Source organism: Lynx rufus, unplaced genomic scaffold, assembly GCF_022079265.1.
Source record: "Lynx rufus isolate CCGP_SWC_20201006 ecotype Redwood Valley unplaced genomic scaffold, mLynRuf1.p SCAF_2, whole genome shotgun sequence".
Classification (NCBI taxonomy): domain Eukaryota; kingdom Metazoa; phylum Chordata; class Mammalia; order Carnivora; family Felidae; genus Lynx; species Lynx rufus.
This window is the reverse complement of record NW_025814834.1, coordinates 220,818,849-220,842,651: the sequence shown is the minus strand read 5'-3', so window position 1 is coordinate 220,842,651 and position 23,803 is coordinate 220,818,849. Positions and strand designations below refer to the sequence as shown.

Genomic DNA, 23,803 nt, shown 5'->3' with positions numbered 1-23,803 from the left:
GGCAGAGAGGCAGAGGGGTGGGTGGAGTCCCTGGAGGGGGCTCTGGGACTGAGGACACATCTGCGGACCCTTGTCCTGAGGGCCCGTCCTGGGCGGGGCGCGCACCCGCCTCCCCCTGTCCGGGGGCAAGGGCACCTGAGCAGGACCGGAGGCGCACACGGCAGCCGCGCAGTGGGGACCAGGGGACGGAGGCCGGTGTCCGGAGAGACCTCCTGCCCCTCCCTGGGGCAGCTAACCAAGTGTGTGCTGTGCTCACAAGCACTCCCGTGAGTGTCCGGTGGGGTGGGGGGAGGCAGAGAGAAGAGTCAGGGGTCCCCAAGGCAAGTCTGTGACTCGCTGAGCTCTGCCGGGGCTTGTAGAACAGGAGAGCAGATGTGTGCAGCTACTAAAGACCTCCAGACACCGCAGAGCCCCTTGGGGTGCACAGGGGGTTGGGGGTCCAGGCTGGGTTCCCAGCCCCCCACACACTCCTCCTGGACCCCTGGGACCCGAGAGCTCTGCGAGATCATCACCTTGGCCTCTAGGACCACCCCACTAGAGCGACCTGGCCTGGTGCACAGGGAGACACTGACTCATCTCAGGCTGGGTAGTGGCCTCCAATCCCCTCCTTGTTCCCGGGACGGGACAGGCCAAGACTAGGGGGAGCTCGAGCCAGCCAGTCCCCCCACCTCAAAGAATGCTCACACCAGTGGACCGCTCAGGCCGGGCAGTTCCCATCCACTTGGGCCAACAGGTGCCAACAGTGCTCACACCGTGTGCTCTGGAAGGTCCCCACTTGTCCACACCCCACGAGTAGGGCTGGGCAGCCCCAGGACCCACGCGGGGGGCTTTCTTCCTCCTCGTCTGCCTGAGGCGTGTGAGCACCAGAGGGGCCTCCAGCCTCGCCCACCGCTCTGCCCATGTCCTTCACCGCGTGGCCAGGGCAGCCGTGCGGGGGGCCTTCTGTCACCACGCTGCACTTCCAGCCCAACACTGTGCTTCAAGTCGCCCCTGCAGGAGCAGCTGCCAGGGTCCTGCACTCAGACCCACCGTGAGGGAGCTGCCCCGGGTCCCCCAGACTCAGACCCACCAGGACGGAGCTGCGCCTGCGGCGTGTGAGCACCAGAGGGGCCTCCAGCCTCGCCCACCGCTCTGCCCATGTCCTTCACTGCGTGGCCAGGGCAGCCGTGCGGGGGGCCTTCTGTCACCACGCTGCACTTCCAGCCCAACACTGTGCTTCAAGTCGCCCCTGCAGGAGCAGCTGCCAGGGTCCCGCACTCAGACCCACCGTGAGGGAGCTGCCCCGGGTCCCCCAGACTCAGACCCACCAGGACGGAGCTGTCCCAGGTCCCACACTCAGACCCACCGTGAGGGAGCTGCCCCGGGTCCCACAGGCTCAGACCCACCAGGACGGAGCTGTCCCAGGTCCCACACTCAGACCCACTGGGACGGAGCTGCCCCGGGTTCCACAGGCTCAGACCCACCAGGACGGAGCTGTCCCAGGTCCCACACTCAGACCCACTGGGACAGAGCTGCTCTGGGTCCCCCAGACTCAGACCCACCGTGAGGGAGCTGCCCCGGGTCCCACAGGCTCAGACCCACCGTGAGGGAGCTGCCCCGGGTCCCCCAGACTCAGACCCACCAGGACGGAGCTGTCCCAGGTCCCACACTCAGACCCACCGTGAGGGAGCTGCCCCGGGTCCCACAGGCTCAGACCCACCGCAAGAGAGCTGCCCCGGGTCCCCCAGGCTTAGACCCACCGGGATGGAGCCCCCAGCACACTGAGCACGTTCTAGCTGACCAGTGGAGGGGCAGACCCCTTGCCTGGGCCAGGCCCCAAGCACAGACTTACTCCTGCCCCAGCAGCCCTGACAGGTGCACCAGGACCAGCAGACCAGTGCCGAGTCACCCCTGCATGACCAGGGCGGGGCCACGGCAGGTACAAGTGCCACGGGGCCAGGCTGGCGGCTTCACTCCACCTCCTGCTCCCGTCACTTCTGGGGCCCGGTTCCCCGGCGCAGGCAGGTGACCCCCCACCCCACCCGACCCTGGGCGCCCCTCGGGCTGGCCACTGACCTTGGTCACAGTCCTTCCCCCAGTAGCCGGCAGGACACTGCTTCCCACACTGGCCGCTGACGGGGTCACAGGCCACGCCCTGAGGGCAGGCACATGCCTGCAGGCACCCCGGCCCGAAGAAGCCTGGCTCGCACTCTGCAGGGGGGCAAGGAGAGAGGGGCCTGCAGGGTCGGCCAGGCTGGGGCCCTTCCCCCCACCCCTCCGCACCCCCTGCACTCACCGTCCTGACACCGCTCGCCCCTGAAGCCCGCTTTGCAGGAACAGCTGCCGTCTCTCCGGTCACACGCAAGCGTGTTCCGCTGCTCGCACTGACACTCCTCCGAGCAGCCCGGCCCGAAGGCCCACGGAGGACAGGCTGCAGCCACAGAGCCCACGTGAGAGCCTGGCCACCTGCACAGGCCAGCCCCTCCTGGGTCCCAGCTCTCCAGCTCCCGCTCACTGACACGCGTCCCCGGGAGCCGCGCAGGGCGGTCCTGCCCTCCCAGCCGCTGGTGTCCCAGGGGGCTGCGACCCGCGTGCCCATTGTATAGATGAGAGACGGTCTCGGCAGAGTGTGGGCGCGTGCCCGGGGTCCCACCACTTCCCAGCCGGGAGACCCTCGGACTCCCGGTTCCTCCCCTTTAAATGATCCTTCTACAGGGGAACGTGGAGAGCTCCCAGGTGAGGTCGGCTCATCGTCACCCACCTTTGCTCCATGGCCCACCAGGGAGGGGTGGCCCCGCTGGGGACTCAGGACTCCCCCTGGCTGCCAGGGGACCCCAAAAGCCAAGGTGAGCCCGTGCCCCGTTCAGAGGGAAGCCAGCCCACCCACTAGCCTGGGTGGGGCCGGGAGGTAACGGGAGACACCCTGAAGGCCAGCGCAGTTCAGAGGACGAGGCTCTGAGCCCACAGCCCCGGGGGCGGACCCCACATCCCAGCCAGGGGGGGCCTCGCCAGCCCGGCATCGTCATCTGCAGGTGGTGACGCCACACCCAAGCCTCAGCACAGGCAGCAAGGCACAGAAGGAACCCTCGGCCATCCCCTTGGGCGCAGGCAACCAGGGCAGGGGACTCACCCAGGTGGCAGAAACGGCCGTAGAGCCCCGGGTCGCAGAGGCAGGCCCCATAGAGGCGGTGGCACCGGCCACGATTGGCACAGTGGCACTTCTTGTGGCACTGCTTGCCGTAGAAGCCCTTGGGGCAGCCTGGGGGAGGCAGGGCCTGCTGAGTGACCCCCAGACATGCCCTCGGGCCGTGGAGACGCTCCCGGGGGCCCCAGTGCCTAGCACAGGAGCTAGGAGTGGCCCGGGCCGCTGGGGCAGAGGGCTCTGGTGCCACCAGCAGTCAGAGGACTCTGCACCCCAGACAGGGAGGGGCCCGGGGGGCAGGCAAGGGCACCATGAGGACAGGGCAGACACAAGATGAGCCATACGTATGGCCATCTGCCCTGGCTGGCCCGTCTCCCCAGCATCTGTGGCCTGGAGGATGGCCCGGGGTGCAAAGCCAAGGACATTCTTCAGCATGTGCGTGGGATGCACAGAGACTCCCCGATCTCCTATGCCCCATCCACATCTACAGCATCCTGACTTCCGTCCCTCAGTTGTCACCTAGCCTAACCTCTGGCCTTCAGGGTAGGAGGGACACACAGCCCCAACCGGCTGTCTAAATCCCCAGGATCTGCAGGTGAGAACCCCCCTTGGTTATCCAAGTGGCCTAATCCCCTGAGTGTCCTTAAAAGGGAAAGGAGAGGAAAGCTGGAGATGGGAAGACAGAGGCAGAGGCTAGAGGGATGCAGCCCCGGGCCCTGGAGCGCCCGGAGTCCAGGAAACTTATGCGGGGGCCGCAGAGCCCTCCCGCCCGAGGACTGGCCTGCCAGCCTCTCCCAGGACTGGTGCACTCTCCCCACAGGACCCCAGCAGAGGCCCAGGTCTCTGGGGAACCACGCCACACCACGCCACAAGCAAAAGCAAACAATGTGAGCCGTTCACGTGCCAGGAGCCCCGTGGGTCTGTTCAGGCCCACACACGCCCTGAAGCCTAGAATGGGGGGGGCAAAGCCCCAGGGATGGCTTCCAGTGACTAAAACTACCCCCCTTACTAAGGCAGGAAGTTCACGCACTAGCTACGTTCTGTGGCAAAAGAGGCAAAACTTTAAAGGCCTGCAGACTTAAAGGCAAAGCGTTTTTGGAAGCTTATTTATATAGACTCTCGAATTCCTTCAAAAATGTTGATGCTTCACAGTTAGGAAGGACGTTAGCGTCGTCGCATGCAATGATGGGCCCAGGCACGTTCCCTCGTGCAAATCCCACTAAGCCACCAGGAGTCTGCTTGAATGCTTCCAGGAACGGACAGCTCACTATCTTCCAGGGGAACCCATTCTGAAGGGGCTGTTTTCCTGCCAAGTCTTCACCATCAGCTCTAGTTGGGCCCCAGGCAAAGCTCGCATCCACACGGCCGCCTTCCCCACTCCCCACTCCCCACTCCCGCGGGAGGCAGGTGGCTAAGAGAAAGCCGGGAGGCCAGCTGGGAGGCCGTGTCCCATCCCCTCCACCCCAGGAGGGCTGCACCCACCGTCCTCACAGTGGGCTCCAGAGACGCCAGGGGGGCAGCGGCAGGCCCCCGTCGCGGGGTGGCAGGTCCCCCCGTTCTGACAGCTGCAGGACGAGCTACAGTTCCTCCCAAATGTGTCTGGGGGACAAGCTGCGGGCGGTGACAGCAACGCACCAGGGTCACCGGCCGCAGAAGCACTGTGGCCCCAGGAGCCCCTCTGGAGACACCGAGGCGCCTCCCGGGGTGTGAGCCCCCCAGTTCCGAAGCACCTGTGCCCCGGGCCCGGCCACGACACACGGCAGACATCACTAATCGATCACCACACTCCCTCCCTCTAAACCCCACTACGTGCACCTCCCCTGCGGTGCTCTCAGCAGGCAAACCCTCGGGGACAGTCACCACGGCCCTGAGACCGCCCACCCACGTGCACCTGAGAGGGGCTGGTCACTGGGTGGGGGCTGGGACCGCAGGTCTCAAAGGTACTTCCAGTACCAACTCGCTGTGCGGCCTGGGTCGTGGCTGGTCCCGCCCACCGGCGGCACCCCGTCAGACCCCCTGCCGCCTGGGCTGCCGGCCCGCTTGCCCCTGCCAGTCCCCGAGGCCCCCCGGCACCTAGAGCAGCGCCTGGCTGGACGCTGCACCTGGAGGGAACGCGGCAACGGGTAGGCCCCGGGGACCAACCCCCCTCCCCCGGCCCAGGGTGGCTGCCCGCAGGACCCCGCCCCCGAGGCCTCACTCTCATTGCAGATGAGCCCGGTCCAGCCCTCAGGGCAGTCACAGCCGTCCAGGCCCGGGAGGCAGGTGGCCCCGTTCCTGCAGTCATCACAGGTGAGACTGCAGTCCTGGCCGAAGGAGGCGTCCAGGCACACTGGGGGCAGACGGGCAGAGAGAGGTCAGGGCCCAGGTGGTCCGGCCAGGCTCAGCAACCCCCCCCCCCACCACACTGTGCAAACGAGACCCCAGGGCGGGTGGCGGCTGGGCCGCCGTCCCCGACAGCAGAGCCCCCACGGCTGGGCCCGCCCGCACCGAACTTCTCCAGCAGCGTGTGCTCGCCCCGGGCCTCCACCGCTGCTGCCTCCTCCTGGGCCCCCACGTAGTCATCTTGGAAGAGGTGGGGCAGCTCGTCCTGGAGCACCGCGACGTGTGGGAGGGGCCGCACGAAGGGCAGCTGGCCGTCCAGGTCCGCCTCGGGTACCTCCAGGGCTGGCGGGGGCACAAAAGCCCCTTAGCCCCTGCCACCCTCCCGTCCCGGACTCCCCCGCCCCTCAGTGCCCAGAGGCAGCTCCCACCCCCTATAGCAGTCAGAGGACTGCACCTATAGCCCCTGCTGCACCCCGTCTCAGCTCGATGGCAAGGGGACGTCCCAGCTGTACTCCTGACCAGGTGCAGCAGGGGCAGCGGGGGTGGGGGTGGGGGGGGTCAGGGGCGGTCTCTTCTCTTGGACGCCGTCCTCGGTCCCTCTCTCACCGGGGCAGGGCAGGAACTGGACCACCCCGGACCCCTGGGCAAACCCCTGCCCTGGTGGAGGCCTGTCTGACCAGCCCCTTCCCCGACACCGCTGCCCCCAGCTTGTCCCACAGCCAGAGGCAGGACTGAGGTGGGCTCTACCTGGCCAGGACGGGGGCGCATGGGGGCATAAGGGACAGGTGCCTAGAAGGCAGGGTCCCTGCGGTGACGGGCAGGGACTCACGGGCACAGCCTCGACGGTCCTCGTCCAGCCGGAAGCCGGCCTCACAGGAGCACTGGAAGGAGCCGGCCAGGTTGGTGCAGTGGTGCTCACAGCCGCCGCGGCCGGACGCGCACTCGTCCACATCTGCGGGCAAACCCGGGGCTGCTGGACCTGTCCCGGGGGGCCTCGGGGTCCGCCCACCCCCGGCTCCGCCCACCGGACTGAGGTCGGGGCATGCGTGACGGGGGATGACTGTGCCACAGCCGTCCCCCCACCTCTAGCGTCAGGGGGACAGCGGACGCCTGCCCGGGGGGGAGGCCGGGCCAGGAGCAGGCGGGGGTGCGCAGCCCGGGAGCGGGACGCGGCTGGCCGGGGGTGGGGGCGGCAGGCAGGGCAGCCAAACCCGGGTCCCCCTTGGGGGGTCCCCCCCGGTCCCGCTCCGGCCCCCCAGCGGCCCCCGGCTCACCCTCGCAGCCACAGCCGTCGGCGCTGAGCCGGTAGCCTGCATAGCAGCCACACTCGTACCCGCCGGGGCTGTTGCTGCAGACCTGCTGACAGCACGGCGAGTCCGCACAGTCGTCCACGTCTGCAGGGCGCACACAGGGCCGCTGGCACCGCCTGCACGCACCCCTGCACGCGGTCACACGCACCCACGCACCTCCCCGGCCTTGCACGCGCATGCGCACACACACACACGGGACACGTGCCCCGGCCCCAGGGCCACCCCGCCGGCTGTGGGGGCCAGACTGGGGGCCGCAGTGGGGGTGAGGAGTCCACCTGGCGGCACGGGGGGCAGGGGGGCGCTTAACCAAGTGACCGAGCGGACGGGGGCCAAGGGGGCCCAGTACCGCCTTTCCCAGGCCCGCCCTCACCACCCCCGGCCCGGGGCAGAGCGAGCAGGACGGAGGGGGGCACGGGGGCATGCCGAGTCACAGCAGCCGGCAGTGCGCAGACCGGGGGCGTGTGCGGGGAGCCCACGCACCGATGCACGTCTTCTGGTCCTGGTCCAGCTCGTAGCCACGGGGGCAGCTGCACAGGGGCCCCGTGCTGCTGTGGCTGCAGCCGTGGGAGCAGCCCCCGTTGCCGGCCTCACAGCTGTTCACGATCTCCATCTCGATCCCTGCAGTGACACCCGCCACCGGGGACGGGGGTCTGGTGATCCGCTCCCGCCTGGCACGGTCCTCCCTGACCCCCTGCAGCCCCCCCCCAGGCCCCTCCACACCCCCTGAGGCCGATGCCCGCCCACCGTCTACTCACGGTAGCACTGTCGGCCATCAGCGCCCAGCTCGTAGCCGGGGTGGCACACGCACTTATAGGACCCCCGGGTGTTGAGGCAGCCGTGGGCACACCGCGCCTGCCCTGTGGCACATTCGTCCACATCTGGATGGGAGAGATCGAGGAGGAGGCCCCTGGGCTGCCGGCCTGGGATGCACAGCCCCCAGTGTGTGGGGGAAGGGGGGGAGCCTTGGGGTGAAGGGGCCCCTCAGCCCCATGTCCTGCTGAGACGCCCACACGCAGAGCGGCAGGGCGATGACGCCCAAGACACCGGGTCCTGGTGTTGGTGCCGTGGGGGGCACGTCTCTCGGACGCCCGGGGAAAAGCTCGCCGCCTGCCCTGGACACACCGCATCGCCTCACAGACTCACCCTGAGGGTTACAGGGGGACACGCACAGACCCGTCCCCAGAGCTGTGTGCACGGGGAGGAGGGGGCATGCCCCAAACTCCTGTGATGGGGTAACGGACGCCCCAGGCCACTCAGCACACACCCCTGCAGCCAGGGATGAAGGGCAGCTTCGTCTGGGACCGGGGACCAGGGACCGGGGACGATTCCGAGGGCGCCGGCCCAACAAACCGTGGAGACATCCAGAAGCCGGCCTCGGAGACGCCCCCCGGGCTCGGGTGACCTCCCTCCCTTTCTCTTCGTGATCTCTCTTCTGTTTCCCTGACGACCGTGTACTACTTAGCTAATATGGGAACTATTTAAAAAATAAAAACACAAGGGGCGCCTGGCTGGCTCAGTCGGTTAAACATCTCACTCTTGATTTCAGCTCAGGTCAGGAGCTCACGGTTTGTGGGATCGAGCCCCGCGTCGGCTCTGTGCTGCAGCGTGGAGCCTGGAGCCTGCCTCGGACTCTCTCCCCCTCGCTCTCTGCCCCTCCCCTGCTCTCAGTCTCCCTCTCTCCCCCAGAATCAATAAATAGAACATTTAAAAAATAAAATAAGGACTAAAAACACAACCCGAGATCTCCCACCTGCTTCTGCTCAGTGTGTCCCTGCCCCCGCCCATCCCCCGCGCGAGGTGGGGTGCAGAGGCTGGCTCACCCCGGGATGGGGCATCGTACCTTCGCAGGACCTGCGGTCCGCCCCCAGCAGGTAGCCCGCGTGGCATTCACAGTGGGCGAACCCCCGGCGCACCTGGCACGTGTGAGCGCAGCCGCCGTTCCGGTCCGCGCACGGGTTTCTCCCTGCAGTGACAGTCCCGGGCCTCTCGTGAGCTCCCCCAGGGCACCAGGCTGGGGGGGGGGGGGCTCCCTCTCACAGATGCGGGAGCCCCCGAGACACCCTGAGAAGACTCCAGAGAAGACTGGGTGCCGGCCAGCTCCTCCTGAGCCTTCTAGTGGGAGCCGAGCTGCCCCCCACCCAGCGACCCGATGCAGCTGTGCCCCCGCTGCTTGGCCTCAGACCCACCCTCACTCCTGGCCTGGGACCTAGGAGGCCAAGTGGGGGTTGTGCTCTCACAGTACCTGCCCCATCCCAGCGTCCCGCCCCCCCAGTTTCCACATCTTGGGGCCCCCGGGCCTGCCCCCACCACCTCCATCAGGGAGGCTCCTCTCCCCGTGGCAGGCAGCCCTGAGACCCCAGGGCGAGATGCCAGGTGGCGCCCTGTCCACCTCTTCCACCCGAGGGCCGGGGCCTGGGTCCCACCTGCCCACACAAAGCCCAGGGCCAACACACAGATGCCCTTCCCATCGTCCCCCACGTGCCCCGTCCTGGCCTTCCTGCTCCCAACAGATGCACGATCCCAGAGCACAGCCTAGGGGGCTCACTCCCCGTGCTCCCAGAGCACAGCCTAGGGGCTCCCTCCTCAATGCTCCCAGAGCACAGCCTAGGGGCTCCCTCCTCCGTGCTCCCAGAGCACAGCCTAAGGGACTTCCTTCTCAGTGCTCCCAGAGCACAGCCCAGGGGCTCCCTCCTGGGAGGCTCCCAGAGCACAGCCTAGGGGCTTCCTCCTCCGTGCTCCCAGAGCACAGCCTAGGGACTCCCTCCCCCGTGCTCCCAGAGCACAGCCTAGGAGGCTTCCTCCATAGGGCTCCCAGAGCACAGCCCAGGGGCTCCCTCCCCAGTGCTCCCAGAGCACAGCCCAGGGGCTCCCTCCCCAGTGCTCCCAGAGCACAGCCTAAGGGACTCCCTCCCCCGTGCTCCCAGAGCACAGCCTAAGGGACTCCCTCCCCCATGCTCCCAGAGCACAGCCTGAGGGGCTTCCTCTCCAGTGCCCACCAGGGGTTGGACGATGCCTCGTCGCCTCCGCTGAGGCCCCCTTCCAGCCCCAGCCCCCCAGCATCTGCCCCTGCACCCGCCCTGGGCTCAGGCTTCGGGTCCCCGGGTGGCTCTGTGGGTTATGGGAGCCCCGGTGGGGTCCAGCCTCTCTCCCGAGGGCTGGCGGCACACTCACGGACACAGCGTTTCCCGTCCTCCTGGAGCTGGAAGTCGGGGCGGCACTGGCAGCGGTGCTGGGTCACCGTGAGCTGGACACACTCGTGCTGGCAGCCGCCATTCCCCAGGGCACAAGAGTTGATGGCTGGGGACACACAGACAGGAGCCCAGGTCAGCCCAGAAGGGTGACCCGGCTGAGGGGCCTACCCTCATCAGGCGCAGAGCAGGGATATCACGTGACCGCCTCCTCCAGGGAGCCCCCAGGACCCTCCTCTGCTCTGTGTTCCGGAAGCAGGGACTGTGAGAGGGCAACACTGTTCCTGCGGCGTTCACGGGCCTGGCTCTGCTCCTCAGTCCATACACAGGGTGCCCGGGACGCGGGTCTGTTTCTGGCTCCACGTCCCCAGCCTGTCTGGGGACTGGGTGCAGACAGGGACTGCAGACCTACCCAGCGCCATCCAGCCCGCAGTGCGAACCACTGGGCCCCGCTGAGAGCCCGGGTGTTCGGGGTTCAGAGGCCAAGCAGACTGGGAGGCTCCCTGGAGGAGGCGGCGGGCCGGCTGTGGGTAGTGGAGACCCAGACACTTCCACTATCCTGTCGGTCAGGCCAGGGGCCGGGTGGCCGGCACAGCCCACAGGCCTGGCCCGCAGCCCCTGTCGGACCCGCGCAGCCCCTGCCCACCCCGGGCCGTTTTTCGTCGCCTGTGGGAGGGGGAGCGGCAGGCCTGGCGGCATGGAGGAGCAGACACGGCATCCCCACAGACCGGGTGCCTGGCCTCAGGGCTCCGAGGACGCCAGGACCACGCTGTCTGCCAGGAGCAGTGTGCTTGAGAAAAATCCAGAACACCGCCCTCGTGAGAGACCCGACTTCCTCCCGTGAGGCACACGGCTGGGGAGCCCCTGCCCAGGGTCCCATCGGGCCCAAACCAGCACTAGGGAAGTGAGCCTAGGGGAGGACACCAGGGTGGCAGTGAGGGCTCGGTCCCCTGGCAGCACCTGCCTGCCACATGCACCGAGGAGTGGCAGTGATGTGGGACCTGGGCCAGACCAAGGCCTGCATGGCAGCCGCTGTCTGATGTCCGTCAGCCCTTAAGCCCCTCCCCCACCCAGCCACCTTACTCTGCACTGACCCCCCACGGCCCTGCCTGCCACACCTGAGCCACTATGACTGACTGAGCCACCGGCACCACCCAGAGGTTTCCGAGCACGACCTGACCCAGCCCGGTTGCTGGGCTCTCTGTGTGCACACCTCCCAGCCCTCTCCCTACTTGGGACTCATAACAGGAGCCAGAAGGCCTTCCTGGCAGGTGGGACAAGTGCCCAGAGACAGGGTCTTGGAGCCCAGGGCAGGGTGGCCCACAGGACTGGTACCACGGCCACAAGGAGGGCCCAGGGGGCTGTGGCAGGGGTGGAAAGGAGACCCCTTGACAGGCAGAGCCCCCAGGACGAGTCCGGGGATGACCTGGCACTGGGCCCCCCCCCCCCCCCCCGCCAAGTGAGCCAGGGGACAAATCCCCAGCAGGTGGGCTTGGCAGAGGGAGCTGGGGCTCGCCGCGGGGCCTCCTGGCCTCCGGAACCTGACTCCCGCTGCCCGGCCACACAGTGCTAAGGTTCCGGGTGCTCCCAAGCTGTGTGCACGAGGGAGCCAAGCCCAGTGGCCTCGGGCACACCCTGTGCCACGGAGGCCCAGAAAGCTCGAGGAGGCGGATTTTTCTCACACACGGGGCCGTGCTGCTCAGGGACGGGCCCGCTTCGGCACGGCCGGTGCCCGGAGCTGGTGGTGAAGGTCACACTGAGACCCGGCCGTGGAACCCATGCCCCAGCCTGCGCGGCCCCGCAGATCAGGACCGTGCTCAGACCCGAAGCAGAGCCAAGAACCGGTCAGAAAACGGGAGGTTAGCAGGCCCTGCCGCCCCTGACGGGATTGATGTTTCCGTTCCTCCGAATCGACACGCGCGGCCCTAAAATTTAACCCCCAGGGTGACTCCCTTTGGAGGCAGAGATTTCGTGGAGATAATTAAGGTTTACATGAGGTCACAGGGCGTGGCCCCGATCCAACAGAAATGTTGCCCCCGGTAAGAAGAGACGCGAGATTCTCTCTGTCTCTCCCTCCGCCACAGGACACGGCCAGAAGGCCGCCAGGAAGGCGGGACCCCGCTGGCCGGCAGCGTGAGCAGGAAGTGCCCACCTCCAGAACTGTGAGAAAATGCACTGCCGCTCCTGAAGACACCCACCGAGGTACCTGCTGGGGGGCTTCGGCCCCCGCAGGATCTCAGGGTGGGGCTGCACTGCCGCCTTCCACCAGCAGGGGCCGCCACCACCCACGTGCCAGGGGCCGGACCTGCCCCATCACAGACCGCACACCCACCGGCCAGCTCCCAAGTCCCAGCGGGAGAGGGACAGCCACGAGCAGGGCGCCAGGGCCTGCCCGCCCCGCGCCGCCCACCTCGGGGTGAACCCGGGCTCTGCCGCAGCCCCTGGGGGTGCATCCGCCGCTGTTCGCACAGCCCAGGCCACCCGGCCCCATGCCCGGCCCCACGCTCCATTCTGCGCCGCCCACACTCGCCGACCCTCCCCACCGCACCACCCCGTCTTTGCGCCCTTGCTTCCCTGTCGGCCCAGGGCCTGTGGCCACCGCTCCCGACCCCTGGGGTTCGAGCGTGACCGTCCCGTCCCTCCCGAGTGCCGGCAGCTGCCCTTCTGGGGCCCTGGGCTCGGCCAAAGCCAGGACTCTCCTGGGGGGGCTCAGGGGCGGGGAAGCCCTTCCCACCACCCCACTGAGACCCAGGGGCCCCGCAGGGCTGGGAAGGCACGCTGCTTTCTTGCAACGGTGGCCTGTTTCGGGTTTGGGAGGCACCGGAGAGCACGCCCGGAGCCGCAAGGGAGCTTTGCAGGGAGGCGTGGAAATGAGCCTAGAGCCCTCTACCGTCCCGCTTCCTGTGGCTCTGGCGCCAGCCCCACGTTCTGCCAACGGGGCCTCCTGGGGGGCAGGGGGCCTCCCCTCTGAGCAGCCCTCGCTGCTCCCTCCCTGAGGGACCCAGGCCTAGTGGGGAAAGGACAGCCCCGAGACTACGGGGCACGGCCAGCAGAGGTCCGAGGAAACACAGGGCTGGGGAGACCCTCCCCCACACCGTGGGCACCACAGGGCCCGTGTGACTCCTAGGGGAAGGAACCCGGGTCAGGGCATTGGGACACGGGTGAAGGGGGGTGGGGAGTGCGAGGGCTGGTGTGGGTGGGGGGTGAGTAGTCCAAAAGGCCAAGGGCAGAGGACCGGGGGGGGGTATCACACAGACGGACCCCGTACTAGTTGGGCCAGTGAGGTCATGGTCCCTCAAATGGACCCTGTGCTGTATCGCTTGCTGCGGGGGAGTAGGGGAAGTTCCACGTCCAAGGTCCAGAAGGGACCACCGGGCAGGTGTCCTGCTGGCTCAGAGCGCCCAGCCGTGCAGAGGAGGCGGGTTTCCCAGTGCCAAGTGTTAAACCACCCAGCAGCTGGGCCCTCGGCAAGATGTCACAGAAAAGCGAGAATGGCCTTCCCGAACACGTCACCTGACCAAGGCACTCCCAGCCCCTGCTGCCCCAAGTTGGAAAAGGCAAGAGGCCTGCTCTGTGACCCGAGGGTGACACTCAGGGTGCACTAGCACTGGGCCCTGCCCTGCTCTTTCTTCCCACCCCAGAGCCCGGGGGACACACCCAGGAGGGCAGCCCAGAGATGGAGGGCCCCAAGACGCCCGGCTCCTGCTGCTTCCGTTGGGGCCAGGCTGAGTGGGTGGTGCTCAGGGGCCTCAGGCTGCTGGCAAAATCCTTCTGGCAAATTCTCATCTTTAAGAACTGAAACCTTTCTGTGTTTTGTTTCCGTCAGAACTTCTGAGAGGGAGGGATTTCCTGCCCTCTCCCTGCCTCGGAGGCAAGTTCCTCAAGGGTTTCAAGGCCCCCCTTGTGTGTCTCAAGGCTCCCCTCTCCAGTGTGCCTCCCTTGAGGACTTCCCACGTCCCTCAGGGCCCCGTGACGTGGAACACCCCAAGAGATGCCAGCACACAGGAAAGATGGCCATTTCCCTGTGGGCGTCTTCTCTACCCGCCTTCCCCCCCACCCCCCCAGCATCTCTAGAACTCTTACTCCCAGCTGCTGGATGGGAGCGGGTGCCTGGGGCTGTCTCCTGCCAGCCTGCAAAGTCCCAGGAGAGCTCCCAGCACCCCTCCCCCAGCAGAGGATCCCAGCAGGGCCCAGGAGAGGGGTTCCAGAGCAGCTGTGCTCCAGCTGTGCAGCCTGTCCCATAGCTGCACAGGGTGGGGGTGCGGGTCCTATTCTGATGCTTCCCATAATCCTGCGCTACAGCCCTAGGGTGGTCTGGGCTCAGAAGGCGCCCTGTAAACCTCAGACAAGGCCCAGCTCCTCCCCGGGAGCCCCAGAGGAGAGGGGGCAGGGCCCCACAACTTCTCGGTGGCAAGAAGTCCAGCCCCCCCCCCCAACTCAGAGCCCTCAGAGGGTCCAGTGGCGCCCTCCACCCGAGCCCCACCTGGAAGCCACCCGTCCACGATCTCAGATGCTTGGCCAGCCTGCCCACCCACCCAAGGCCACCGCCGCACCTGGGCAGGTCCCTCGGCAACCAAAAGGGGCACCGTAGCAAGAAGGGAGAGGTGCCCCTAGAACGAACACTTCCCGCTCTGCCTGTGAAGAAGCCCCCTGGAGACCCCTGTCCGCTCTGGAAGTTTCTCAGCAAAGCCCAGGCCTCCCCAGGAAAGGCACTCCCAGTGGACCAAGTCTGACAATCCTGCACCAATCCCAGACACCGTGGGGGACGTGGGGACCGGCCTGTCAACCTGTCAGCTCCCAGACTCCCAGGTATCCATTGGGATCCACCAGGTCCCAGAGTTCACCCCAGACAGCCAGGCGTGTGCAGGTAAGTGGGGCGCAGTGCGCGCATTTCCCGCTGGCGATTCCAGTCCAAAGAAAGAGAAAGCGCGAGAGGCCGCATGCCCTCTAAGAAAGGAGCCACTCCGGCTACGGGGAGCGCCCAGGGGGCGGCACCGACAGGGAGAGGGCCGGCCGCCACCTGGGTACGAAGCGCAGCTGCCCCGCCCGGTGGGCAGTGTGAGGGGCAGCCGGGCAGGGGCCGAGAGGTCCCAGCAGCCTCAGGTCGGGCTGTGCAGACCACGCCCAGGAGCCCGGCATCAGACCCGAGAGGACCTTTAAATAAGCAAATGTCACAAATCAAGACTTCTGGGGCCTGGAGCAGAGGGGACTCCTAGGAAAGGCTCCTGGGAACAGCTCCAGCGCAGCGAGGGGGTGGGCTGGGGGCCAGGGCAAGGCTGAGGGGCGCCCCACCTGAACTTCCCGCAGCCAACAGCCTGAGGCCAGTCTCAAGGCCACAGCCTGTCCCGTCACAGCCGTGAAGGCCCCCCTCCCTTTGCATGCTGCCCACGCATCAGCACCACCCAGCACCTCACTGAAGGCCACGATCAGCACACACGGGGGGACTAGAGAGACTGGGGAGGTGGGCCCCAGCCCCAGGCCCCTTGCAGGGGAGCCCGCGACAGGGAGGGGGCAGTGGGCACCCACCAGGCCCGGCCCACCCTGGACCAACCCCCAGGACACCCTTCTCCAGGGAGAACCCGGCCCGGAGGAAAGGTGAGGACAGACGTTGGGGGGGCCAGGGTGAACCAGCAGACTCCCAGAAGCCCCCTCCCCCTAGCGCCGGGGGGCAGCAGCTGGAGACTGCACCCTAGTCAGATTTGTCTGGAAGCACATTACAACACTTCCCACATCTGTTTCCACTTCCCGACCCAGAGAAGCTTCACGGAGCAGCGCCCGGACATGTGAGTATGCGCCCTGAGTGCCGGGAGGGCCCCCCCGGGGCTGGCGGGCCGCCCTGCCACATAGCAGTAAGGCAGGCGGGGATGGGGCCGCTGGGAGCCTGCCGGGCCCGCTCTGGGTCTCCGGGGTGAGAGAAGGGGTGTCCGGCCCCCAGCCCCCGCCGAGAACGACCATCCCGTGGCCTCCCAGACACAGCAGCCCTGTGCCCTCGGCCCCTGCGTCCAGAGCCAGCCAGGAGAGGGGCACAGGAGGGTGGGGAGTGAGCGCTGGCCGCCCGACCCCAGACCCGCCTCCGGCCACTCCAGCCTCCACCTCAGCGGAAGCCTGGCTCTGTCCCCTCCCCCCAGTAGCCCTCCACGCTCGCAGGGACAGCAGGCCACGGCCAGGCACTCCATCAAGCCTACTCCCCACAGGAAAAGAACGTGCTGAGGAAGTGAGGGTCAGGACCCTGCTTTTGGCTACCCCTCCCCCCCACCCCGCCCGCCACGGCCCAACCCCCTACGCTCCCTAAGGCTGGGGCGGGGGGGACCTGGGCCCGGGAACCCCAGCCCACCAGCCCCAGAGCGGTCTCACGCCGCCCCTGCCCTCACCAGGCCTCCCCTGACACCCAGCAAGCACCCAAGTCGCCCCCGAGGTTGGTCCCCATCACTGCGGCTTCTGCAGAGAGGGCGCCCCACAGTATCGGGGCCCAGGGGCTCCTCCCCAGGTGCCCAGAGGCGCCCCGGGAACGCGGCTTCAGCGTCCCAGGGCCCAGCCTCAGCAGGGGGAGCCAGGTCCTTGGGACTCCTCCTTTCCCTCCCCCAGGAGCTGCACACTCAGCAGGACGGAGACGCCGTAAGAGCTGCCACTGAGCACACAGACCCCAGGGGTCTCTCAGTCCCTGAGTACAGGGACCCCAGCCCCTGTCCTGGCGGGCGCGGCCAGCAAGTGGGTGGGCCGGCCGCGCCCGGAGCCGCAGGGCGCTTACCCAAACAGGTCCTGCCGTCCGCGTGGAGCCGGAATCCGGGCTTGCACTCACAGACGTAGGAGCCTGGCGTGTTCACACAGCTGTGCTGGCAGCCGCCATTGTGCACCTGGCACTCATCCACATCTGCGCGGGGACACAAGGCCAAGGGTTAACAGCCAGCAGCCACCTGGGGTCGGGGCCCCTCACTGAGGAAACTCGGTGGCTGCAGAGGGGACTGGGCGGGGCAGGGGGAGCGGTGGGGGAGTGGAGTGCGCTTCCAAAGTCCAAATCCAGAAATACCCGGGACGGCGCCAGCCAGTGCCCGCCGCTCCTCTGGGGCCCATGGGCCCCAAAGGAAAAAACCGGTAACTCGTGAGGTGCCCTTGCCCAGGCTTTGCGGGACAAAAAGCCCAAGGGAGGGCCGGGGGTAGAGGGACTAGATGCCCCCCCAAATTCACATCCATCCGGAGCCTCAGAATGTGACCTTATCCGCAAATAAAATGCAAATGCAAGTAAAGATCCAGGCAAGACCGCACTGGGTGAGGGGGGCCCTAGATCCTGCGACTGGGGTCCTGACAAGAGACGCACGGGGAAGCAGAGGTTAGAGTGAGGTGGCCACAAGCCGAGGGACAATGGGAGCCACGAGAGGCTGGGGGACACGTCAAGGACAGGAGGTCTCAGAGGGAGTGTGGCCCTGCCGTGACCTTGATGCTGGACTCCCAGCCTCCAGGAAGAGCGAGAGAACCAACGTCTACTGTTGTGTCCGTTTTGTTCCCAGGAAACGAGCGCAGGACCTGTCTGGGGTCCCCGGGGGGCTCCCAATGCCAGGGGGACAGGAGACCACCAGCAAGAACCCCAGCACAGGACCCAGTGGAGGTCCCTGGCACTCCGCTTCTGGGAGAACACCTCCCATCTCAGACCACCGACCACCAGGGCAGGACACCTGTGCCCATGCACCCCAGGAGGGCCACACCTCCTTCTGCAGGAATGCAGAGGTGTGGAGAAGGTTGGGGCTGCCCTCGCCTCTCATCCCTCCCTCCAGGCTCCCGTCCACCAAGCTGGGCTCGAGGGGAGGCTGGGCAGCGACTGAGGGCGTCAGAACAGGCCGCCCGGGACACCTGCGTGCGAGGCGAGGGCCAGGAAGGACACAACTGCCCGGGAGACACAGAGACCGAGGCGGGAAGCCGCTGCAGACACGGAGCATCCCCAGCGTGCCGGGCACGGGGACGGGAGCCCACGCCTGGGCCGCGGGCCAGTCCGCACTTTCCAGACGCAGCCTCACCAGCTGAGCAGCCAGCTCCCCTAACCCCAGAAGCAAGGAGACAGACACACAGACGCTTCACGCAAGCACGTACAAGCCACGACTGCACCCTCCAGTTCCCGTGAAAATGCCCACCTTCGGTGCTCCGACCCTAAAATGCCAGCCACGTGAGCCCACTTCTGAAGGGCGCCGAAGGCAGCACACGGGGGCCGGGCTCCTCCCGGCCACCCCAGAGCCCGCCCACCAGGCTATGCAAACCCCGCCACCGGTCCATGCTCAGAATGTGCCCGGCCGGCACTCCAGAAACGACACAGAGCCAGGGCCTCTGCTCCACACACAAGCTGCATCTACTCTGGGGACATCCCCGGGGCCCTGCCAAGCCCTGAGGCTGCCTAAGACGGACGACAGAGGAGCAAGAGAGGCTCTCTTGGAGTCCTCTCAGAACGGAACCAGGGTGATTCATGGGAAGCTGGAGGGCAGAGCAGAGCCCCCAAAGAGGGGGGGGCACAGAGGGACCCAGGGCACAGCTGAGGGAGAGCTGGCTGGGCGGGGAGGGGATAGAAGGATAGACCCACAGCCATCGGGCAGGGCAGGCGGGCAGCACCCACCCAAGCGGGCTCAGAGAGGAGACCCTGGAGACCCCGCCGTCCCCTCTGAGCGCAGATCCCTGTCTTTGAGAGAGTCCCTGAAAGGTAAGTGCCTCCAGGGGGCACAGCCCCGGGCACACAGTTGGCACTCAGTGAAGCTTTGAGGTAGGTGCGCCACGTGTGTGTTGAGGGCTGGGTGGACGGCGGCCTCGGTGTCCTGAGCGGCCTTGCCAGGCAGGCAGGTGTCGTTCCGGCAGGCTGACCCCGTGACGTGGCCGCGGAGGCAGGTGCTGGGTGAGCAGGCAGGCAGGGACGCTGGTTTCTGGAAACCTGCTCTCGGCCGGCAGCTCTGTCTCCATGCTCACTCAGTCCAGACCCTGGGGACAGGCAGGCTCGGATGGCACCACGCCCCTGAGCCGCTCGGACACCTGGCTGGGGGCGCTGAGCCCACCCTGAGGACTGCACCCTCCAGCAGCTGCTGGGCGGGTCGGATACGCTGGGAGCCCTGGTCAACGTCAGCCTCTCGGGCCCGCTCAGCAGCCCTGTGGGCCACAAGGACACCAGATGGGCAGTCTGGGAAGAGCCACGTGGGGGGACGCAGGGGCAGGAGGCAGCCGTCAGCCAGCAGGGCCCCTCCAGTCGGGGCCTCCCTCCCCAGCTCACACCCCCTGCCCACGTGACCACTGTTCTGGCCCCCCTGCTGCCCGCACAGGAACACTCAGACTCCACCCCAGGGGACAGAAATCCTGCTCTTCGCTAAGACGCACAGGCCCACATCCGCCAAGCCGTCTCCCAGGGCGCCCCCCTCGGGAGGGGCTGGCACGCTGACCACAGCCCCAAGCTCTCCCTGGCCCCTGGAGCCGCACTGCCTGGTGATCTGCAACCTGCCACTCGGGCGGGGGGGGGGGGGGGCCTGCAGGTGCAGTGATGCTCAGCCACCACTTCGGGCACCACTTGTGCCGTCAGCCCGGCGGGGGGGGGGGGGGGGGATCTGGACACAGCGGGCAGTTCAAGGCCAAAGGATCTGAAGCCTCCCCCTTCAGCTCTCTGGGCAAGGGAAGCCTGTTTAAGGGTGGTGGGGCGTTTGGCCACATGACCTCCAGCTGGGGCCCCTTCACAGAGACATAACCAGGACACAAGCAGGATCCAATTACCTAAACCCGCCTGCCCCACTCCTGAGGTGACCACGTGGGGGCAGAGCAGAGCTGTCCTCAGCCCGCTCCAACCACCGGGAGCTTCGGACTCCGTGACCGTGGCCGTGGCCATGGCTGTGCCCTGAGAGCCACAGCTCAGTGGTCTTTAAGGAGAGTGTGGTCAGCCCTCCAGAGGTCCACATCCTAATCCCTGGAGCCTGGCCCAGCAAAAGCGACTTTGCAAGTGGGCTTAAGTTGAGGACAGCGAGGTGACCAATGATCCTGGAGTACCCAGGGGGGTCCTGTGTCATGACGTGGCCCTTAAAGGAAGGGGCAAGAGGGTCAGAGAGAAAGAGATGGGAAGACACCCGGCCCCTGGCTGTGTCGAAGGATGCGGTGCCTCTAGACGCTGGGAGGACAAGGAAGCAGGTTCTCCCCGGAGCCTCGGAAGGAACCAGGCCTGTCAATTCCTAGACTTTAGCTCATTTCAGACTTCTGACCTCTGGAACCATAAGGTAATAGACTCGTATGGTTTTAAGCCACTCAGATTGGGGTGATTTGTTGCAGCAGCTGGAGTTAAACATGGGGCACATGTAAAGATTCCCTCTGTGGTCTTTTCTGGAACTGTGGGGTGGGGAGGCTCAGACCACCCATGCTGGAAATCCGGGTTTCCAAATGTCCACTCTGGCCAGCCTGGCCTCCTGACTCCCACAGTAAGATCTCCGGTGCTCCCCGGGGGCTGGCCGTGCTCCCCTGGGCCCCGTCCTGCAGGCCAAGTGGCCTACACGCAGCGATTCCCGCCGTGGAATCAGTGCCCTGAGGCACCCCAAGCAGCAGGGCCCCAACTGAGCATTGACACGGAAGGCCTTGGAACCACCAAGGGAACATCACTCTCCAGGTGGCACAGAAGGGGGCCTGGGTCCTCCCCCAGGCCGAAAGAGAGCGCGAAGGCACCGCACCTCCCATGCTGACCCAGTGGAACCAGGGGACGAAAGCTGCCCCTGGGTGCAGACCCCCTGCCCTCTGCAGCCCGAGGCCCAGCTGACACTCGTCTGGGGCAGCTCACACCTGCGTGGGAGGAGCCGGGAGCCCGGGAGCGGGCAGGTCCAGAGCCGGGCTACGGGAAGGAATAGCCGGGCCTGGGGCCTCCAGCATCGCCCACAGGTGCCGTGCTGCCCTCAGCTGACGCGTGTGGCTGGAGACTTGAGCAGCCTGGTGACACATCACCGGGCTGAGACCCGGCTGGCTCCCCGGCGGTGCCTGGGGACGCCCATCACGACGCGGCCGGGAGCCCATCAAGTCACGGCAGCTCCCAAGCCCGGAGCTCAGGCCAGGGCCAAACAAGCTGCCCCTGCAGAAACCACCCAGAGAAGCCCCTTCTGAAGCCCTGTTCCCTCCAGATGCTGCCGGGAAGCTCGGCTCCGATGGTTACCAAGTTCAGAGTCCTGCTTTCCTCCCAAACACGCCAGAGGGTCCTCAGGCCCGCAGGTGGCGCCCCGTCAACCACAGGCCGGGATCCTTTCCTCTCTGCAAGTCCAGGCAGGCCTGGGGTGGGGGGTGGGGGGTTCCCCGAAGCCCAGCCCCACACGGCCCCAGGCCTCGGGATGCTACACAACCTCACGGCGCTTAGTGCCACGCTGCTTCAGTGACGGCACCGGCCTGGCCTCGACTGAGCCAGAGTGGGAGGGCTGCCTACCCCGTGGCGACGCAGCCAGGGACCCGGCTGGCCGAGTGACAAAGCCAGGGAAGGTGGGAGACGGCCACCATCAGGGGCCTGCAGCTCAGTGCTCGATGTGTCCCCTGGCACGGAGGGCCGCAGAGACTGCCCCAGGGACAGCTGGGCAGGGCCAGCATCTCCGAGAAGACGCGTGCCCTGCCCAGAGCCACACGCAGGGCCGGGAAGGCCTGGAGGGGAGCGCCCCCGCCCCTGCCGTGATCCGGTTGATGACTCACCACGCCCCACCTCGCATTCCTGAGGATGACCAGCTCCAAGTTCTGAGGAGCTCCCTCCCGCAGGGAGGGTGGCCCAGCGTGGGTACCAGATCTGGAGAGCACGGAGAGGCAGGATGCAGCCAGGACAGGGGTGTATCTGCCGGGGTCCTCACAGCTCACCCGGAGCCCACTGGGCTGACCACTCCCAAGGCTTGCGGAAAGGTGACAGAAAGAAAGGCTAGCGCCTGCACATCCACCCAGGCCCTGGGCACCCCGGAAGCCGAGACTTTGCCCGGGGACCCCAAGGACTCTCTCTTGAGCCTGCCTTCCTGCCTGACCCCCAGAGCTGCCAGCGCCAGGGAAATGCACGCCCTGTGCCACAGGCCAATGCAAGGGGCTGTTTTATTCTTCCCTCCGCTCAAGACCACTCTGCTGTCGGCAGCCCCCTCAGCCAGGCCCGAGAGGGGATGGAATGTCGACGGCTCAGGGCGCAGGGGCCCCGTCCCAGAGGAAGGGGGCCGCCGGCGGCACTGCCCCCGCCCTGCTCCCTCCGGCCTCGGCTCCGTCAGCCGGTCAGCCGGGCCGGGCGCAGGCCGGACCCAAGCGGAGCAAAGGGAGCCCAGCGCGGAGCAGGGCACCGCCTCCCCCACGCCCCCCGCGCAGAGTCCGCGCGGCGCCCACCTGGCCTCCGGTCCCCGGCGTTCCCGGAGTAGCCGGCCTGGCCCAGGTGGCACGGGACGCAGCCCCTCCACAGGTAGCGGTAGTGCGTGCCCGCCACGCGCGCCAGGCCCCCCAGCAGCCCGAGGCACCAGAGCGCGGCCAGTCCCCCGCGGCCGCGGGACGCTTCCATGGCGGGTCGGCGAGCGGCGCGCACCCCAGCGGCCCCGCCGCGCTCTGAGCCCGGCGCCCCGCCCCTCGCCTTTATGTTCTCGGCTTTCCCTCCGCCCCCCGCAGGTGAAAGCCAAATCCTAGAGGCGGACGGGCCGCCCCCGCCCCCCGCCCCGCCCCCGCGGGCCGCGCCCTCGCCCCCCAGTGCACCGCCCACCGCCCCCGCGCACTCCCGCGCGCGCGCGCGCCCTCGCACTCGCGCCCTCGCACTCGGACACAGGCACCCCTCAGGCCAAGACGCGGAGACACGTGCACAAACAGACCCACGTGTGCAAATACGCACGCGACACACAGGGGACGCTGCACAGACGTATTCAGCAAACCCAGACACACATGCTCAAACACATGTGTTTCCAGCACCAACGCGGGAAGGTAACCAAGGCAGAAACGGAGGCCACCCTGGCAATGCCACCGGGGGCTTTGAGAAGGCGGCTCGGTGGGGTGGGGTTGGGTGCTGTTAAGTGTGAGGGGGGTGGGGAGCCAAGCCACCAAAGTGGAAATCCCAAGGGGCAGAGATGCCTGCAGCCCCCAAGCCCGGTGTCCTGCGCCCTGAACTGTCGTGTCCTCCAGTGGACAGGGACTGGCACCCGGAGGGAGCAAGGGAATCCCTGTGCCCACGGCAGGTGGGAGAGGGCCACGGGGAAAATGGACTCCCTAGCAAGGACAGCAAGCCCCAGATGCCAGGCTACAGAAGCCCGGGAGGCAAGTCCGAATCCAGACCCCTGAACCCCCACTTTGGCTCAAGGACAGGGCCTGAGGCTCCAGCCTTGTCCAAAGTGGCCAATGGCATCATAAGGGTCTATGCGTTCTGGCCCCGATGAGCGCCGGACCGGCGGCCCCATGCTGGCTCCTGATGTCTTGGCCCTCGTGCCCTGCCTAGGCCGACCCTCTAGCTCCTGGCCAACTACTGGGGCAAAGGCCCTATTGGCCGTCACTCAGCCCTGCCCCGCAATGGGTGGGGTCCTCAAGTTTGTGGGAGAGAGGCACCAACCCACCTTGCCCGGTCCTGTCTGCGGTGCGGAGGCCAGCCCATTGGCCCCCCGCCTGCCAGGCGCCCTGCAGTGCAGACACAGGCCTGCCTGGGGCCCGCCTGCCTGTCTGCCCCCGCCTCCTGGACAGCACACCAGCCTTCGAACTCCGGGCTCTCACCCGGGGAGCCTCCGGAAGTGTCCCCGATGGGCACACTGTCAGACTGCTGTTTGAACGGGGCCGTCCACGTGGGCTGGCAGTCCGTTACTGCAACGCAAACCTCGTTCTCCAACAGCATGCAAACAAGTGCTAACAGAAACCGGAGGATCTCACCCCTGCAGCCAGCAGCCGGGGTGCAGGGGGAC

At 67.3% G+C, this 23,803-nt stretch overlaps 1 protein-coding gene across 1 annotated transcript in view; it reads right to left on the bottom strand.

Moving 5' to 3' along the window:
• MEGF6 (multiple EGF like domains 6) overlaps window positions 1–23,803 on the bottom strand; it is an 85,472-nt gene that overhangs the window by 11,000 nt on the left and 50,669 nt on the right. Inside the window, 13 exon segments of the mRNA XM_047083336.1 lie at window positions 2,056–2,190; window positions 2,276–2,410; window positions 3,110–3,238; window positions 4,604–4,732; window positions 5,319–5,450; window positions 5,609–5,785; window positions 6,273–6,395; window positions 6,718–6,837; window positions 7,234–7,371; window positions 7,509–7,631; window positions 8,594–8,716; window positions 9,925–10,050; window positions 16,690–16,812. Coding sequence (XP_046939292.1) covers window positions 2,056–2,190; window positions 2,276–2,410; window positions 3,110–3,238; window positions 4,604–4,732; window positions 5,319–5,450; window positions 5,609–5,785; window positions 6,273–6,395; window positions 6,718–6,837; window positions 7,234–7,371; window positions 7,509–7,631; window positions 8,594–8,716; window positions 9,925–10,050; window positions 16,690–16,812 — 1,713 coding nt within the window.